A 20,891-nucleotide genomic window follows, 5' to 3' on the forward strand; every position below is an offset into this window, starting at 1 on the left:
GGAGTGCTGCATCAGATGACCTGGGCTTTTTTACAACATTTGGGCAAAGGCCTGTTCAATATATATTTTTGTCACATACATGCACTCTCAAAAGTTGCCTCACAAAAATAACAAAGACAGAAGAAGTGTGTCAAGCATAGACTGTAAAAATCGTGTCTAATCATAATTCCACCACTAGAGTTCTCCTGTGTAAAAAAATATGTCCTGCTATGTTGGCGCTGTTTACCTCCCAAATCCTGTGCTGTGGCCAGCTGGACATAAACCATATTTCAGACAGTCTAAACTATCCCGGAAATACAAATGTAAGGTATTTTACATTGAATCCTTAACGGATGTATACAGACACATAGATTATTAATACTGTAGTGAAGGTAAGTTTGACATTTATTTAATGAAACATGTATTACTTCAATGAAAACATTACGGCTAGCTAGCTAACGTTAGCTGAATTAGCTATTTTATGGCTGGACCTGTTTTATCAACATGGCGCCTTCGATTCAAAAAATCATTTCCCGTAACGTTACTGTATACGTTTTGGTAGCTAGTTTCTTTGCTACTGTCAAAAAACTATATTATATTTGATTAGCTAGTTACGTGGCTATTAATAATGTTTGACAGCTAACGTTTGCTAGATAGTTAGCTCCTACAGAACTGCTAACGCTGGCTAGTTACCTTAGCTTAATTTACAATTTGGTTTTGTCGAACCATTTTTAGGTTTATAGCTTTAGCAGTTTACAACAACATGCATATTGAAGTATTGTATCTAGCTAACTAACGTTTTGACAATCTGTCTTTGGCCCACGCTTTGGAGATTACCCTAACCAAATGTTAGCTAGCGAGTTAGCTTCCTGTTAGTACTAACTAGCTACCTAATATTAAGTTGACAGTAGCCAGCTAACTGACTGGGAGCGCCCAGCTTGCTATTGTGGCCTTGGCTGCTTTTGTTGAAATATCCACGGACTGTGTTGACTACTTAATCCGGAAATAAGACAAATTGGATGGTCTAGGGAAGAAGGCACATTTACCTGCTCCCCCCACTAACCATATGCAAATAATTGGCCAGACAAAATTAAAACACAGCCACGAGAAGGCTCATTAATGTATCCAATTAGCTGGCCAACGCGTCAGTTGGGGAACAAAACATTTGCCTGATTGCCAACATTATGCCTTTTGAATGTAAAAATGATTAGTTTTGTCCCAGTTAGTTAAATGTTCATTGATCTGTAATAATAGTCAATGAAATAAGTGATTGCAATGAATGTAGCTAACTAATTAGCTTGGTACCACACATAGCAGGCATATCTTACACACAAAACTGTTTTATGCACATGTGCCGTTCATCATGGAATGTGTCATGATGGTGTGAAAAGTTGCCTGACATGGTTAGCCGAACCCATATGCCTATTCAGGTCCAGCGAATGAGATGAGTGGTCCAAGTAGCCTATCCTGTTTTTATATTTTCAAAATAGTATTTCTTGACATAGTTTTAGCTATCCCTACAGCTTTAGCACAGCCATAGGCCTTCTCCTTCAGGATTTCTGTCTGCCATAGCCACCCTCCTCTGTTGAGCACTGATTGTGTTGGAAGAGTGGAAACAGAGGAGCAGCTGGACCTTGAGGAAGACAACAATCATGATGCATACATTTGATCAACTTTATTTGAACCTTTGTTCATCTTGATGCCAATAACTAGACTTACCTCATATGATTAAAAGCTCTGGCTTTTGATTGTCAGAGTGTTGTGCTCCTGGACACCTTGCCTAATTGAATGGGGGAGTGTAGTTCCTCCACCTCTGTTGTATTGGAATCATGTAGTGTGAGTACCCCTGAGACAGAGGTGTGTGCAGGTAGCAGCTGTGATCGGTTGCTGTTACCTGCCTGTGTAAGGTGCCAGCTCTCCTTCACCCTTTCTCACAGCTCAGCAGGCAGCATGTCAGGCATTGGAAGAGACATGATTTACAGTCTGTCAACCCTCAGGTTATTTTTACTGTCTTGCTAAGGCCATACAAATTTAATGAAATGTTTAACGGATGCCCCTCTTCACTTTTGTCAAAAATAAAAGGTGGAAACAATGCACCATTAAAATAAAAATGATGTCCTCAAGCTTCCTGTAAAGAGATACACAACTTCCTGTCAGATTATAGCTGAACCATGCCTCTTTTAGTGTCTCCAAGAGGCTAAAATCTCTTGATTAGGTCGCTAGGTGGTGAACTAAGGTTGCTATAGTTTTTTTAACAAGAAGCTCTACTCTTGAATTTTTTATTTATATTCGCTCGCTTGCCTCACCTTTCAAAAAATGAAATCTGTTAACATTTAATAAAATGTATATGGCCTAAGTGTTTGTTGCTCTATATATCAGTGTAAACTTAATAGGCTTCACGTACAGGATGCCATGGTATTGTAAGCACTGGATGTGAGCGGCCTAAATCTGTGAAATTTGGCTCACATTTCAATTTCACATGTTTTTTAATCTGACTATGACCAATTGAAGCTAAATATGAAGTACCTGATATGTAGGCTATTTCCTCCTGTGTCTGACCCAATGAGTTGGCAAAATCCCAGGATGTGTGTAGGTATGTGTTCAGTAAACTCTTGTGAATGATTAGTAATTTTGTCCTTTGGTCTTTAAATGTTAGAGTTGAACAAAATTATTTATGGATTTGCATTCTGTTTGTGAAGTCTGGACTAAAATTGACATATGGTGAGGTTGTAACAGCAGTTTTCTGGTTGTCACTAGTTACCACAGCCACAAAGTTGGATTTAAAACATAGTTTCAGAGAAATTCTCTGACTGCTATAGTAAGCTGTGTCATGAGAGGAGGTGATGCTCATCACAGAGATACAACTGAGTCCTTTGTGACATGGTGTGAGGCCAATTACCTGCACCTGAATGTACTGAAGACCAAGGAGCTAGTGGTAGATTTTAGGAAAAATAAATATGTTTTTAATTCCATTTTTATTAATGGTGAAGAGATTGGTACTGGGGACTCGTACAAGTACTTGGGTGTAATAGTGGACAACAAACTGAACTGGAACGAGAACTCCCACAGTGTTTACAAAAAAAAACAATCCAGATGGTACTTTTTAAGGAAGTTTAGCTAGATCTTTTAATGTCTGTGACAAAATGCTTCGCATGTTCTACAGCAGTGTTTTGGCAAGTGTAGTGAGCTATGCCATTGTGTGCTGGAAAGAGAACTTAAACAAGCTTGACAAAATCATCAAGAAAGCCAGTGCTACAATTGGCTGCAGCCTGGAATCAATGCAGGACATGTTCATAAAAAGACTGCATGCAAAAACACACATGATCATGGACAATGACATACACCCACTCCACAGCACTCTAATGCAACACAAGTCCAGCTTCAGTAGCAGGTTCATCCTGCCTAGAAGTTCTACAGAGAGGTTTAGACGGTCATTTTTACCCACAGCCATGAAGCTTTTTAACAAATGTAATTGATTAACTGTTTTATGTCTTCCTATTGTTTTTGCTTGTTTTTCCTCTAAAGTAGGATAGAAAACAGCACTTGAATCAGACTATTATTTTACTGATACTAAGGTGCAGGTGCCTTCATGTGTCTTAATCTTACATTATTGATGATGCATGCTGTGATAAAACAATTTCCCAAATTGGGATTAAAGGAGGCAAACTGCTATTGTTCCTTTATTTTCTCTGGAGTAATATTGTATTTCCTCATATTTGATTTGTTCTATGGCAGTGTCGGGAAGTTGCACAACTTTCATTGTTTCTTTTGTAATAAAAGTTTATTTTTCAGGATGATGCTTTTCTTCTCCCACTGTAGGCCATTTCTACAACAGGTCCCTAAGTGTTGATTCCTGTTACATTGCAGTTTTCAAGGAAATTATAAAGGAAGGCCAATAGAATTAGGCTAGGCCCTAGGAAGCCTATGGGAAGCCACCTGTGACACTTGCATGATCATTGGAGCTGTGTTGTGTCATCATTGACAATGGACATCTATTAGGCCAGTCAAGGCACATTTCTGAGGTCAGGACCTTCTGAAATGGGAATAGACATAGTTTTTGTTGTCTTGATTAGGTTGACCAATTCTTGTCCTGAAGGGCTGTGGAACCTGCAGATTCTTGTTGTTTCTTATCCTGGATGAATCCTTATTCTGGCGGTTTTAGCTAGGAAGATGGCTGGAGGTAGCCTGATGGAATCATCCTGATCACTGCGTTCATCGTTCTGTTGATGTGAAATAGAATGATGAACGTAGCAATCAGGATGGTTCCACCAGGCTAGGCTGAAAGTGTAGTCTTCCCCTGCTCTGTATTGATGGTGCTCCTTGATGAGGATTTTTTCACTTGAGCTGAGAGGGGGTATGCCTACTGGTTGGGCCCGGCTTGTCTGAGCCTTTGTTTCAACCATGAGACAAAAAGGGAAAACTCTTTCACTGTTAATTTCCTGATTTGAAATTGTGGAACTTTTCAGGCAGGTTCTGCAGTGTTTAAAGAAGTAGCCTAATGTTTTGAAACCTTTCTTCTCTCCCATTCCTTGCAGGTGTCATGAATAAAGAGATCATGTCGCGTGTGGTGAAGAAGAGGCAGGCAGACCCTAAAGTGGTCCAGTACGTGTGGGCTGCCATTGAGGTCATCCGCAACCAGAAACAAATTGCCAACATGGACAGGATCTCAAAGTAAGTGCTGCAGTCATACTAGTTCTGTTCCAATACGCTTGGAAAGTGGAGACGTCACATACGCCAAAGAGTAGGCCTAAGCATTAGTGGAGACACCTTGCCATTTTCAAGCCAAAACGACGAGGTGTCTCTAGTTGTTTACAATTGTGATACACCTTCCATGCATAGCCTATTCACTTTCAATACATATTGAGTTTGGTGGATGGTGGTTGGTCTTACCCACCGTGCTCTCAGGGTCATGCTTGATCAATAGGTGAAATGAGGATGGTTTCATGGTTCAATACTTGACATGGAATTTATTTTGCTTATTGACGTTTAGACTACAGGGCTTGACATTCAGATACATTTGCCAGTGGCACACCAATCACAGGAAAGCAAGTTATGCACGCAAAATTTCAATCATGGGTGATTTCATGTTTCATTTACAGTCTGGGCAAGCACCTTATAGTCTATAGCCAACCATAAAATCTGATATTTAAACTGATTGTTTGGAAAACAAAATTAAAACCATCCCCCCTCTCAATGATGACATATAGCCTTAACAAATGAAACCGTTTCAAATGTAATATTCCCCACCAGAAATTAGCCCAATAACATATTGATGAAAAGTCATATATTTAGGGCCAGTACATGGTCCATATTGCAGGCAGGTGTACTATTTTAGCAATAAGCATTATCACCTGTAGCCTGATGCAGTATCGTGGCTACATGGCTGAAGCATTGGGTTGCTAATCTGCATTGTTTACCCCAATGGGCTAATCATTAGCTACAGTGCAGTCGGAAAGTATTCAGACCTCTTCCCCTTTTCCACATTTTGTTACGTTACAGCCTTATTCTAAAATTTATGGAAAAAAAATGTTTCCTCATCAATCTACACACAATACCCCATAATGACAAAGCGAAAACAGTATTATTATTTTTTGCAAATGTATATAAATAAAAAAAAGATACCTTATTTACGTAAGTATTCAGACCCTTTGCTATGAGACTCGAAATTGAGCTCAGGTGCATCCTGTTTACATTGATCATCCTTGAGATGTTTCTACAGTCCACCTGTGGTAAATTCTATTGATTGGACATGATTTGGAATGGCACACACCTGTCTATATAAGGTCCCACAGTTGACAGTGCATGTCAGAGCAAAAACCAAGCCATGTGGTCGAAGGAATTGTCCGTAGAGCTCCGAGACAGGATTGTGTTGAGGCACAGATCTGGGGAAGGGTACCAAAACATTTCTGCAGCATTGACGGTCCCCAAGAACACAGTGGTCTCCATCATTCTTAAGTTTGGAACCACCAAGACTCTTCCTAGAGCTGGCTGCCCGGCCAAACTGAGCAATCGGGGAGAAGGGCCTTGGTCAGAGAGGTGACCAAGAATCCGATGGTCACTCTGACAGAGCTCCAGTTCCTCTGTGGAGATGGGAGAACCTTCCAGAAGGACAACCATCTCAGCAGCACTCCACCAATAAGGCCTTTATAGTAGAGTGGCACTGTAGATAACATACTCTAAATATGATCTTGTTGCTTGTTTAATGTCCTAAAAAACTCCCACTGTCACTAGCTTAATAAAATCATGTGGTTTTTACAGTGTTTATAAATACAGAGCAATTGTGTGAGTTTTACAGTGAATATAGGCCTACCGTCTATGCACTCGAATGGCCGAGACACACTTCCCGTGGTTACTTTGTTTACTGTCACGTAAAACACTGCCAATTGCGCAAAAATTAGAGTTGAGAAATAAATCAAACAGCACTGGAAAGCTGGGATCCCGCTCTTTTCAATATTTGCCATCAAAACTGTTGTTTTTTCCAAGATTGCATTTAGGAATGTTGCTCAGTGACTGGGCTTATTAGAACACATGAGGAGTTGCGGGCTCTTGCCACCCGACAGTTGATATTCCACTTATAAATAAACAACATACAGTGAGGGAAAAAAGTATTTGATCCCCTGCTGATTTTGTACATTTGCCCACTGACAAAGAAATGATCAGTCTATAATTTTAATGGTAGGTTTATTTGAACAGTGAGAGACAGAATAACAACAAAAAAATCCAGAAAAACGTCAAAAATGTTATGAATTGATTTGCATTTTAATGAGGGAAATAAGTATTTGACCCCCTCTCAATCAGAAAGATTTCTGGCTCCCAGGTGTCTTTTATACAGGTAACGAGCTGAGATTAGGAGCACACTCTTAAAAGGGAGTGCTCCTAATCTCAGCTTGTTACCTGTATAAAAGACACCTGTCCACAGAAGCAATCAATCAATCAGATTCCAAACTCTCCACCATGGCCAAGACCAAAGAGCTCTCCAAGGATGTCAGGGACAAGATTGTAGACCTACACAAGGCTGGAATGGGCTACAAGACCATCGCCAAGCAGCTTGGTGAGAAGGTGACAACAATTGGTGTGATTATTCGCAAATGGAAGAAACACAAAATAACTGTCAATCTGCCTCAGCCTGGGGCTCCATGCAAGATCTCACCTCGTGGAGTTGCAATGATCATGAGAACGGTGAGGAATCAGCCCAGAACTACACAGGAGGATCTTGTCAATGATCTCAAGGCAGCTGGGACCATAGTCACCAAGAAAACAATTGGTAACACACTACGCCGTGAAGGACTGAAATCCTGCAGCGCCCGCAAGGTCCCCCAGCTCAAGAAAGCACATATACAGGCCCGTCTGAAGTTTGCCATTGAACATCTGAATGATTCAGAGGAGAACTGGGGGAAAGTGTTGTGGTCAGATGAGACCAAAATCGAGCTCTTTGGCATCAACTCAACTCGCCATGTTTGGAGGTGGAGGAATGCTGCCTATGACCCCAAGAACACCATCCCCACCGTCAAACATGGAGGTGGAAACATTATGCTTTGGGGATGTTTTTCTGCTAAGGGGACAGGACAACTTCACCGCATCAAAGGGACGATGGACGGGGCCATGTACCGTCAAATCTTGGGTGAGAACCTCCTTCCCTCAGCCAGGGCATTGAAAATGGGTTGTGGATGGGTATTCCAGCATGACAATGACCCAAAACACACGGCCAAGGCAACAAAGGAGTGGCTCAAGAAGAAGCACATTAAGGTCCTGGAGTGGCCTAGCCAGTCTCCAGGCCTTAATCCCATAGAAAATCTGTGGAGGGAGCTGAAGGTTCGAGTTGCCAAACGTCAGCCTCGAAACCTTAATGACTTGGAGAAGATCTGCAAAGAGGAGTGGGACAAAATCCCTCCTGAGATGTGTGCAAACCTGGTGGCCAACTACAAGAAATGTCTGACCTCTGTGATTGCCAACAAGGGTTTTGCCACCAAGTACTAAGTCATGTTTTGCAGAGGGGTCAAATACTTATTTCCCTCATTAAAATGCAAATCAATTCATAACATTTTTGACATGCGTTTTTCTGGATTTTGTTGTTGTTATTCTGTCTCTCACTGTTCAAATAAACCTACCATTAAAATTATAGACTGATCATTTCTTTGTCAGTGGGCAAACATACAAAATCAGCAGGGGATCAAATACTTTTTTCCCCCACTGTAGCTCATTAAATGCTTCGGGAATTTATCAGTTTTTTAAAACAATTATATAGACTACAGAATAGCATTATTAGGTTACAAAAGTGATGAAATCACCAACAAGTGATTTGTGTAAATAATGTTCATGTCTTGACAAGCAAGCAGCTACATAGTATATGCCTAGGTGTACGTAAACCTTTAATTTCTAATAATGACATCGCTGTGTAGGATGTCTCATATGAAAAAAGACTGAAAAGCAGGTGGAAGACTTTTATTCTGTGATTGTGGAATGCGTGTGCCGAAGTTCAACTCTGCGGGTCTGACTCGAGTATCCAGGCCGTACTGAGGTGGGGTTCACTTAAGACTGAGGGAAAAGGCTTTGACATTCTTGCCTCCGCTTGGAAACCGAATGCTGGTTGATAACAAGTGTGAAGTGTCAGACGTTGCGAAGATTGTGAAGGATTAAATATAAATGTTCTGTTTTGGAGTTTGAAAATGTAATGGCCTTAGCGGGTCATATGAAAGCTAGATTAACTGGCCCGGTGAGCTCGGCAGATGTTGCCGGGCCAATGGGCAGCTCTGAATGTTGAGCCCTGAGACAATAAATGAATTCAACCAACCTATATTGTAGAATCAGACCTGATGAATATATAATTAGATTTAGACCCTAAGAGTTAGGTCCTATCATATAGTTTTTTTATTATACATGATCGTTATGTGATATTCTTACAGTCTAGTCTAAATTAATTCATGGCGAAATCCATGGCTGATCAGTCATTATTTTCTGTTAATTTAATAGGAATATGGCTAAATGAAATCATCAGGCAGACAGAGAGCCCTGGGAGTTGGCCACTCACCGAATGAATGCCACAGAGTGGCTGTTGTCATGGAGATAAAGCGATGAAATTCAGTGGCAGGCACTGCTGAACTGTCTTAATGTCTTAAAACTAGACATTTTGTGTTTGAATGTAAGAGGTGGTGACATTGAGAGTCCATGAAAATACAGTTTAATATGAGAACAAAGGCATAAAGGAATGAGAGAGGAAATTGTGTTATCTCTTTACATTAGGACCTAGATGTGAAAAGGTTCCATCTGTCTGTGCAGAACATGAATAGTTGTCTGATAAAAAGGCACAGTCATTAGTGGTAGTATAGGTCTAACTATTCTATGTTATTTGAGCATGTACTGGACTTCACTGTGATGATGAGTTTCCAGTGCAGGTAGCAATATTTCTCTGGAGGATAAGCCAGGCCCTATGTCAAGATTTGTAATTGGCAAAGCGATGCCTTCCTTGGCAATGCAGTGGCACTCTTGTCTAGAGCTGCTTCTGTTCTATTCTCGCTCATTTCCCTTGTGAATTGCACATTTGGTTGGAGGTGTATGCGTTTCCCCTTGGTTGAGTTGAGTTAGAGAACGCAGGCAGAGGCAGTGATGTTGGTGTGCTGTGTCTGTGCAGGTACCTGAGCCGTGTGTTTGGCATGCACCCCAAGGAGACGGCCAGGCAGCTGAGTCTGGCAGTGAAGGATGGCCTGGTGGTGGAGACTCTCACTGTGGGCTGTAAGGGCTCCAAGGCCGGCATCGAACAGGAGGGCTACTGGCTGCCTGGAGACGAGCAGGTAAGAGAGGGGTTTTACCCTGTAGTGATAACCCAAACCCCATAGGACAAGGGTGCACTCCCTGATCAACACCGCTATGGTTCAGAAGAAACATACTTAGTTTCTTACTTACTTCAAGGAATTCTGCCTTTATTAAATGTTTGTCATTTGTATTTAGTGTCTTGTGTGTATATCTGCTATGCTAGACAACTTACATGCAAACCTCACCGGCCACGTTGCGTGCGCAAGCGTTGCAAAATAAATGTACACATACATGTTATTCAATCATTTCACCCACACCGCTCGTGTGAACGAGCGTCTGCGTAGCTAAGCGCTAAAATATAACTTAATTCTATTTGAGACGCTCCACACGCTGCAAGTCCCCTCCTTATTGGATATCAGAAAGATACAAACCCACGTGGATGCTTGAAAGACAAATGAGGAGAGATTAATTAAAGATCACTAACTAAAAACAAACTAGTTTTCCCTTTTTATCTGTGGATTAATCGTCTGAGTAGAGAAACACACGATTTTGTATGACTCCGGGTCAAAATTCTACAAAGATCCAGCAAAAAAAAGGACCATATACAGTACCAGTCAAAAGTTTGGACACATTACTCATTCAAGGCTTTTTCTTTATTTTTACTATTTTCTACATAGTAGAATAATAGTGAAGATATCAAAACTATGAAATAACACATATGGAATCATGTATTAACCTAAAAAGTGTTAAACAAATCAAAATATATATTTTATTTGAGATTCTTCAAATAGCCACCCTTTGCCTTGATGACAGCTTTGCACACTCTTGGCATTCTCTCAACCAGCTTCACCTGGAATGCTTTTCCAACTGTCTTGAAGGAGTTCCCACATATGCTGAGCACTTGTTGGCTGCTTTTCCTTCACTCTGCCGTCCGACTCATCCTAAACATCTGAATTGGGTTGAGGTCGGGGATTGTGGAGGCCATGTCATCTGATGCAGCACTCCATCACTTTCCTTCTTGGTAAAGTAGCCCTTACACAGCCTGGAGGTGTGTTATGGGTCATTGTCCTGTTGAAAAACAAATGATAGTCCCACTAAGCCCAAACCAGATGGGATGGCGTATCGCTGCAGAATGCTGTGGTAGCCATGCTGGTTAAGTGTGCCTTGAATTCTAAATAAATCACAGACAGTGTCACCAGCAAAGCACCCCCACACCATAACACCTCCTCCTCCATGCTTTACGGTGGGAAATTCACATGCAGAGATAATCCGTTCACCCACACCGCATCTCACAAAGACACGGCGGTTGGAACCAAAAATCTCCAATTTACACCGGTCTAATGTCCATTGCTCGTGTTTCTTGGCCCAAGCAGGTCTGTTCTTCTTATTGGTGTCCTTTAGTAGTGGTTTCTTTGCAGCAATTCGACCATGAAGGCCTGGATCACACAGTGCCCTCTGAACAGTTGATGTTGAGATGTGTCTGTGACTTTACAGTGAGGAAAAACAAGTATTTGATCCCCTGCTGATTTTGTACGTTTGCCCACTGACAAAGAAATGATCAGTCTATAATTTTAATGGTAGGTTTATTTGAACAGTGAGAGACAGAATAACAACAAAAAAATCCAGAAAAACGCATGTCAAAAATGTTATAAATTGATTTGCATTTTAATGAGGGAAATAAGTATTTGACCCCCTCTCAATCAGAAAGATTTCTGGCTCCCAGGTGTCTTTTATATAGGTAACGAGTTGAGATTAGGAGCACACTCTTAAAGGGAGTGCTCCTAATCTCAGCTTGTTACCTGTATAAAAGACACCTGTCCACAGAAGCAATCAATCAATCAGATTCCAAACTCTCCACCATGTCCAAGACCAAAGAGCTCTCCAAGGATGTCAGGGACAAGATTGTAGACCTACACAAGGCTGGAATGGGCTACAAGACCATCGCCAAGCAGCTTGGTGAGAAGGTGACAACAGTTGGTGCGATTATTCACAAATGGAAGAAACACAAAAGCACTGTCAATCTCCCTCGGCCTGGGGCTCCATGCAAGATCTCACCTCGTGGAGTTGCAATGATCATGAGAACGGTGAGGAATCAGCCCAGAACTACACGGGAGGATCTTGTCAATGATCTCAAGGCAGCTGGGACCATAGTCACCAAGAAAACAATTGGTAAGACACTACGCCGTGAAGGACTGAAATCCTGCAGCGAATGCAAGGTCCCCCTGCTCAAGAAAGCACATATACATGCCCGTCTGAAATTTGCCAATGAACATCTGAATAATTCAGAGGAGAACTGGGTGAAAGTGTTGTGGTCAGATGAGGCCAAAATGGAGCTCTTTGGCATCAACTCAACTCGCCGTGTTTGGAGGAGGTGGAATGCTGCCTATGACCTGTGGAGGGAGCTGAAGGTTCGAGTTGCCAAACGTCAGGCTCGAAACCTTAATGACTTGGAGAAGATCTGCAAAGAGGAGTGGGATAAAATCCCTCCAGAGATGTGTGCAAACCTGGTGGCCAACTATAAGAAACGTCTGACCTCTGTGATTGCCAACAAGGGTTTTGCCACCAAGTACTAAGTCATGTTTTGCAGAGGGGTCAAATACTTATTTCCCTCATTAAAATGCAAATCAATTCATAACATTTTTGACATGCGTTTTTCTGGATTTCGTTGTTGTTATTCAGTCTCTCACTGTTCAAATAAACCTACCATTAAAATTATAGGCTGATCATTTCTTTGTCAGTGGGCAAACATACAAAATCAGCAGGGGATCAAATACTTTTTTCCCTCACTGTATTTGTGCTGCAATTTCTGAGGCTGGTAACTCTAATGAACTTATCCTCTGCAGCAGAGGTAACTCTGGGTCTTTCAGTCGTGTGGCGGTCCTCATGAGAGCCAGTTTCATCATAGCGCTTGATGGTTTTTGCGACTGTACTTGAAGAAACTTTCAAAGTTCTTGAAATGTTCTGAATTGACTGACCTTCATGTCTTAAAGTAATGATGGACTGTCGTTTCTCTTTGCTTATTTGAGCTGTTCTTGACATAATATGGACTTGGTCTTTTACCAAATAGGGCTATCTTCTGTATACCCCCCCTACCTTGTCACAACACAATTGATTGGCTCAAACACATTAAGAAGGAAAGAAATTCCACAACTTTTAACAAGGCACACCTGTTAATTTAAATGCATTCCAGGTGACTACCTCATGAAACTGGTTGAGAGAATGCCAAGAGTGTGCAAAGCTGTCATCAAGGCAAAGGGTGGCTATTTGAAGAATCTCAAATATAAAATATATTTTGATTTGTTTAACCCTTTTTCTTTGGTTACTACATGATTCCATATGTGTTATTTCATAGTTTTGATGTCTTCACTATTATTCTACAATGTAGAACATTTTAAAAATAAAGAAAAACCCTTGAATGAGTAGGTGTGTCCAAACTTTTGACTGGTAGTGTACATACATTTCAAATAAAATCCAATATTCATCTCCCAGGACAAATTAGCTAGCAATAGCAAGCTAGCTTAATGACCATGAATTTTTTCATGTGTGTTTTGACATGCCCCCAAATTGATATTGTTGGTTCACAGTTGGTTTTGATATTTTAACCTGCGTGTCATGATCAACATGCGCAACAAAAATCAACATGCGCACGATGGTGCATGAAGACGCACGCGCGTGGCCTGTGTAGTCAGCATGTTAGTTATATATCAGTCATTCAGAGGTGCTATGAACTATCAGCATTGATTATAATGACCTGGTGATTCAAGTCATGCTGATATTTTTCAAACGTTTATGTGAAGCTGACTCATTAGTCATAGGTATGACCATGCACACATTCCTTTAGTACTGTAGCTCTGCTATACACCAAACACACTGAACCCACACAGTACAGTCAACACTAGCTCTGCTCTTAGGCTGCGTTTAGACAGGCAGCCCAATTATGATATTTTTTCCACTCATTTATCTTTTGACCATTCACATCAGATCTTTTCACATCAGGTGAAAAGACCAATGAATGAAAAAAAGATCAGAATTGGGCTGCCTGTCTAAACAGCCAAAGATAGCTCAATTGACTGTAGCAGCAGGACTTTAAACATTGCTTTCTGGATCACTTGCAATCACACAGGAGCCCAATGCCGAAGGAAACAAGGTAAGGGTGCATCGTTGTTTTTTATTTTGGTTTGATTTGTTCTGCTTTTATCTCTATAATTTATTTTACTAACATCATCTCGCAAACAAATCACTTTGGCCACTTGCAGCGCAATCTTGGATTTTATGGAATCTTTACAGAGCATACTCTATAATAGAAAATCTGACGAACAGCAGCGGCATCAGTTTGGATTAAGATGTCATATGAAAACAATAGACTAATTGAATTATATTAACTGTAAAAAAAAAATATATAAAAAAAAATATTTTCATTTGTAATGGTAAGACAATTTATGTCACACCCAGTAGTTTTAACATGAGAAGATGCTGATATTCCATGGTAAAAGCTTCCAGAAAGCCCATTGTAGCGCTGTCTCTCGGTGGCCCAATTTCTTGTGGAATCGATCAAAGTGACTTCCTTTAAATATTTGCTCGCTACTTATCTACACATGTAACGTTGCTTTAAAAATAGCTATATGGAAAAAATCTAATAAACATTGCCAGGGTTAAATACAGTGAAGGCTGTATATTCTCCATGGCTTTGTTTGACACATACAGTACTTCAAATAAATCTCCAGAGAGAATCTCTTAAAAGTTTCAGAATCATAGTAGTACATTTCAATGTAATGTCTTTTAAGTGACATGACAAGCAATGCCAACATAGCCGCAGGTTTGTAGCAAGCATATATGATGAGTGTGAGTAGTAGATGTAGTTTTGCTGATGGTGGTAGTAGTAGTAACTCCTTGGGGAGGATGTGTAGCTTCATTCCTCTGTGTGTTACTGTTATGATCTCTGTGTTTCCGGCATGTGTTTGGTTTGATGAACAGGGGGTGTGGTGGTGTGTGACGTCATCTAGTTGTCTATACTATGTCTGCGTCCCAAATAGTAGAGCACTATATAGGGAATAGGATGCCATTTGGGACGCAGTCTTATATATGCCTGACTGATTTCATAGGTCAGGGTCTCTGATTTAGTGTGTATCATGGGAAGCATGGCGAAGCAATTACAGTACATTATGAAGTTCCATCCCCTCAGGCGCCTGGAATCAATCCAACTGTCATGTGTGTGGGGGTTATGGTTAGTGTCATGTTGAGGACGCGCAGGCCCGGTGGCTGGATAAAGTGACTAAGGGGGCATTTTAAATCGGCAAGGGGGGCACCATTTTTTGAATGAAAGGATAGATGGGGTAATTCACCTATTACAAACAGCCTATGTTAATGAAGCGGTACACACAGCTGTCTTTAAAAAATCATGCTAATAAATAGGCCTATAGACCCGCTTCGAACATGGAATTCATGAGTTCAGCAACACATTGTGATATGGCACAATACACTTCTGTGTGTCAAATTCAACCAACGTAATTAGTTAAGCAATGCCAGCCTACCATAAACACGTTTCCAATATGTACAGTTCCATTTACAACCACGGAAAGCAATACGCAACCAAGAAAACCATAGAAATAGAATGTATCTATTTCTATGATGAAACATACCGATATGTAGCTATACCCAGGAGCATCATTTGGGTTCTTGTATTGGAATATTACATTCTGCTTAAATCACGCTATATCATGTATATCACGCTATATCATGATACACATAAAAGTTAAAATGCCGAGACCATTGAGTGCTTTTGAAATGACAGATTGGTGCGAAATCTGTATCTCCACTGCACTGTATCAGCACCATGGACAGCACCCTACACACTAGGGCTGGGCGGTATACCGTATTTTACTATATACCGGTATTGACACACAGACTGGTTTGGATTTTTACTTGACCTTCTATAACGGTATTTGAAAGTTTTGGTTTGATAAATGTGATACGCCGTGTGTAATTACCATTTTTATAGTTTACTTCCCTACTTGAGTCATCGCTCTCCGCTCCCTCTCTTTTCATGCCGCTTTCCACACAGACCTAGCTCCGCCCCCTGTCATTCAAGGAGCGCATTTGTTGTACCTCGACCACGAGACACTTGCGTTCAGTCTACATGGTCAATGCAGCGAATGCAAAAATGTTGATGACAAAGATGCTGTTTTCACTTTGCTTCTTAATGTAAATCCACTAGCATTCTATAATTACACTATTAGTTTGTGTTTACATCTGGAAACAACTAGTTTGTATTTTCTAAGCAAGTTGGGCCTATATCTTGTTAGCCGTTAATGCTAATCACTAGTTAGCTGGTAAGCTAGCTCAAATCAAATCAAAATCTGGCAAACATATAATTAGCTATACAGCCTGATAATACCAGTGATGGTGTAGACCTAAATCAGCATGTAGTTTGTGCAACAGTATCTTCTAAATCAAAGAGGAATACGCGAAGCATGAATATGTTAGCGACATGAAGTAGCAAAGAGAAAACAGTCAATGTAGCCAAAGATTATAGGGTCACCTAGGAAACACCTATCAACACTTTGGTTCCTACCATGTCACAATAACTCCTCCCTGGCATTTTCATTCGTTGTCATGTCAAACAACACTGTATTCAAAGTAGGGTTTAATATTTTCATAGTATTTTACAAATGTTCCATCCCGAGAATAAATCACTTTTCTCTTGGGTAACCCGGTATTTCCCGCCAAAACCGGAAGTGTCATTCAAGCATTATAAAGTGTATAAATAGGCCTATGTCTGGAGTTGATTAGATCTTTGATCAAAAATTCAAGCCTGATGCTACCAGAGCCTGATTAGCCATACATTAAATACATTTTATGAGCCCTACATTAAAGACATTTATTGAGCCCAAGCGCAAAAAAGCCCAAATGATTGTGTCATTATCCAATACATAGATGATATAGGCTACCTCACATTACGCACGACAGAAAAACATAAAAGCCCATAGATGTAGCTAGCTATATGCTCTCTTGGGTAAGGACATTAAACTACCTTCAGTAGGCTAATCTTTTTGCGCGTGAACTGTATTACTGTACTGTTTTGTATTATACTGTATTATATGGACTGGAATTGCGCACATCGTTCAAACCATGATAAAGCAGGGAGATAACATGCGATTCTGGTGCAGCACATGCGGCCTACAAAGTTACAAGAATAGGCTAGCGAACTTGATTTTAATTTTGAAATATAATAGGGCCTATTTGTATAATTAGTAGGCTGACGCATATATATCTTTCATAATATTTCCCCTAATGTTATTAGCCTACCTCCTCTTTCTATCTAGTGTTGCTTCATTCCTTCCTCGCTTTATTTTCAACAGTTAAATGAAATACATTTTGTTGTCCTTATCTTCATCATTCTAATGACATCATTGAATAGTATAAGAATATAATTAGATGCAGAAGGCTTTCACTTCTCTTCATGAAGATTGAATGGTTATGGGACTGAATAAATAATTGCTATAGCCTACCGCCATCGCACGTTCGCTCTTCTTTCAAACTACTCGTGAGTCCTACTGGCTGCTGTATTTAACATTCAGCAAAAAAGAGCTTGCATCCGTCTTTGAATAGTCTATTGGTATAGTAAATGCTAAAAAAATGATGTCCCGCAAGCTATTCTAGTCTAGCTTTTCCTGCATGGGGACTCCCAAGAGTTAAGGAGCATTTTTTAAGGAGAGGCCAGTGGAGCGCAGGTGCGTGCGTATTGTTTAAGAGACAGAGTCTACAAGTTAGAAGCTTGTTATGCATAACCCATCAATAATTAGCTAAATATAAGGCTAATACTGCATTGAATGTATTACCTGAAAGAGGTAGGCTAGGACAACTATATATAGGGCTACATCTCAATCTAGGACAGGATTATCTATACTGAACAAAAATATAAAGGCAACAATTTCAAAGAAATTTACAGAAGAGAGTTACAGTTCATATGAGGAAATCAGTCAATTGAAATAAATTCATTAGGCCATAGCATAATATATGGATTTCACATGACTGGGAATACAGATATTCATATGTTGGTCACATATACCTTTAAAAATAATGGGCCTCACAATGGGTATCAGGATCTCGTCACTGTATTTTTGTGCATTCAAATGGCCAAATTGCAATTGTGTTCGTTGTCCGTAGTTTATGCCTGCCCATACCATAACCCCACCGCCACCATGGGGCACTCTGTTCACAACGTTGGCATCAGCAAACCGCTCGCCCACACAATGCCATCCATATGGTCTGCTGTTGTGAGGCCGGTTGGATACACTGCCAAATTCTCTAAAACGACGTTGGAGGTGGCTTTTGGTAGAGAAATGAACATTAAATTATCTGGCAACAGCTCTGGTGGACATTCCTGCAGTCAGCATGCCAATTGCATGCTCCCTCAAAACTTCAGATATCTGTGGCATTGTGTTTGACAAAATTGCACATTTTAGAGTGGCTTTTTATTGTCCCCAATACAAGGTCCACCTGTGTAATGATCATGCTGTTTAATCAGCTTCTTGATATGCTACACCTGTCAGGTGGATGGATTATCTTGGCAAAGGAGAAATGCTCACTAAGCTTTTCTGGGATCTTTTATTTCATGAAACATGGGACTAACACTTTACGTGGTGCATTTATAATGTTGTTCAGTGCCTTCGGAAAGTGTTCAGACCCCTTGACTTTTTCCACATTTTGTTACGTTACAGCCTTATTCTAAAATACATAAAATAAAAAATACAATCCTCATCAGTCTACACACATACCCATAATGACTAGGTCTCACCTGGAAAGAGATGTCTAAAATAGCCCTGGGCCCAGTTTCCCGATAGCGATGTTTCTTAGGCTTACGAGTATTTTAACGATGCATCTTTCCTACAAAGTGTACACATACATGTTATTCAATCATTGCACCCACACTGCTCGCGCGTCAACGACCATCTGCGTAGCCAGGGGCTAAAATAGAACTTTGTTCTATTTGTGACGCTTGACGCACTGCAAGTCCCGCCTCTCCTCATTGGTTTTTAGGAGCATATACCCACGTGGGTGATTGAAAGATGAACTGAGGTCCACACTCCAGTCCAGTTGGTGGTGGTAATGCACCTTAAAGTTGGTTGCCAACCTCCATATAAAGTCAGTAGAAGAAGTCTGAAGGAGGAGAGATTACTAGAAACGAACTCGGTTTACCCTTTTATCTGTGGATTAATTGTCGGAGTAAAGGACCTTGTGCATTTCAGGTAAAATAGCAACCCAATGTTTATATTCCAGGACAAATTAGCTAGCAACAGCAAGCTAGCTAAATTGCCATAAATGTTTAATGCTTTTCGACCTGTCCCCAAATTAATATAGTTGGTTCAGAGTTTGTTTTGATATTTCAACCTGCGTGTCCTGATCGCGTCTGGTGTGTGTGGACAAAATCAACATGCGCACGATGGCGGACGCAAGCGCGCACCCGGTCTAGTCAACATGTTAGATTACGAGTGTTTTAAAGTGCAACGGTAATAATAGTGGTTTTGGGAAACAGCTCTGGGATTTAACGATGCTCCTACGAAGGTTCTAACGATGAATTTAGCCTTTGAAGATGCTTTTGGGAAACCGGGCCCTGGACAGGAAGAGATGGAGGGAGCTTGTGGAGGCCTTGGTGGGATGAGTCCTAACTGAAAATGTATTGCCTCTGGCAGAACTGGTTTTACATCAGGCTCTCATAGCCCACTAGGCTGGCAGTGGCACTGCTGTCGACTGTCGGTCTGTCCTCTCTGCTTTGTCCTTTATGACTTTTTATGGCTGTGTGTTAGTTTGTGCTCCTCCTCTCTGCTCCCGTGTGATGGAGTGCTCTCCCAGCTCACTAGGTTTAAATAGATAATGTGTTGGAGGGAAGGACACAAGGATTCTGCACTGATGGGGTGTAGTACGTTAGTTTGTCCTGTGGTTTCCTTCATCTGAAAGAAAGGGTTTTGTGGGGAGGTGTAGGCTAGTTTTTGACATGTTGCAATATAACACAGTCCTTGTTGACTTCTACTCCAGACTGTGTAGAGGAGGGGTATGACTCATGGTTGTTGGGTTGAATCTCAGGCAGGCAGGTGGTTTCTAGCTCTATGCCCCTTAGTGAAACCTGAAACAACACTATAGTAAATCATGAGTAATGCTTTGAGCAGCAGGTTCAGGTTTGCAGGAATTTGCCCCACCCTTCCCTAGCTTCCATCAGCCTTTCATGCATGCACGACCACATCAGGATTTTATAGTAACTTTGTGTGCGTCCTAAATGGCACCCTATGCCCTTCATAGTGCACTACTTTTGACCAGGGCACTACATAGGGAATAGGGTGCCATTTGGGACGCACACTTCCTCTAGCCATGACTAATTACCTTCCAGTAAGCCAATGTTTCAGCGATGGTCACACATTAGCCTTGGGCCTATATACTCTCAGCCTAAAGATTGCTCTTTGAATCATTGGCTTGCACAGGGGTTATGGTACACAATCCACTGTGCACACACACACACACACACACTGTTTATTTGATAGTTGATTAATCATTGATGGGGGTGTTTAATTGCAGACGGAGAGGGAGCCGCCGGAGGAGGTCAGTCAGAATTCACTAACTAAACATTAAATAACTGTTGTGAGATGTTTGTAAAGGCTCCCTGTAAAAACTTGTGATTTTCTTATATATTTTAAATTGTATTTAACCTTTATTTATCCAGGAAGTCCCATTGAGGTCAGAAGACCTATTTTCCAAGGGAGACATAGATATATATGATACATTTCTTTGTATATATTAGAACTGAAAAGTTCCAGTGATGTGCCTTTGCCAAGCCCCAGCAGAGGTGTGTGTTGTGGAGCAGCTGGTGTGGTGGGGCCAGGAGTCTGGCTGGGGGTGTGGTCCAGCCTCTAGATTGGGGACAGCCTTGCCGGCAGGTCAGGTCGGTGCGGAGGGGGGGCACCGACCACTGTGCTCCGTCTGTTTCAGGAATGGGAGGCGGAGAGCCACGACTGGTACTGCTTTGAGTGCCACCTGCCCGGAGACGTGCTTGTGTGCGACAACTGCTTCCGTGTCTATCACCTAAAATGCCTGTCGGATGAATACAAGCCCCGGGACAGCGGATCCCACTGGCAGTGTGTGGTGTGCAGGGTATGTACTCCTATAGGCGG

The 20,891-nt window shown here is 41.2% G+C and overlaps 1 protein-coding gene across 5 annotated transcripts in view; it reads left to right on the forward strand.

The window, feature by feature from the left end:
* The first annotated feature begins 221 nt into the window (after positions 1-221).
* Positions 222-20,891, forward strand: part of LOC311150444 (zinc finger MYND domain-containing protein 11-like) — a 31,653-nt gene continuing 10,983 nt past the window's right edge. Inside the window, exons 1-6 of one of the 5 annotated variants that reach the window (XM_084187931.1) lie at positions 222-302; positions 4,515-4,650; positions 9,608-9,767; positions 13,853-13,876; positions 20,299-20,322; positions 20,710-20,871. In XM_084187931.1, the coding sequence (XP_084044057.1) occupies positions 4,520-4,650; positions 9,608-9,767; positions 13,853-13,876; positions 20,299-20,322; positions 20,710-20,871 (501 nt within the window). In that variant the 5' untranslated portion in view covers positions 222-302; positions 4,515-4,519. Of the gene's footprint in view, positions 372-4,514; positions 4,651-9,607; positions 9,768-13,852; positions 13,877-20,298; positions 20,323-20,709; positions 20,872-20,891 lie in introns of all 5 variants that reach the window. The other 4 variants (XM_084187934.1, XM_084187932.1, XM_084187933.1 and 1 more) reach the window with 4 other exon arrangements.

This window comes from Coregonus lavaretus (assembly GCF_964263955.1).
Source record: "Coregonus lavaretus genome assembly, chromosome: 23".
NCBI lineage: Eukaryota > Metazoa > Chordata > Actinopteri > Salmoniformes > Salmonidae > Coregonus > Coregonus lavaretus.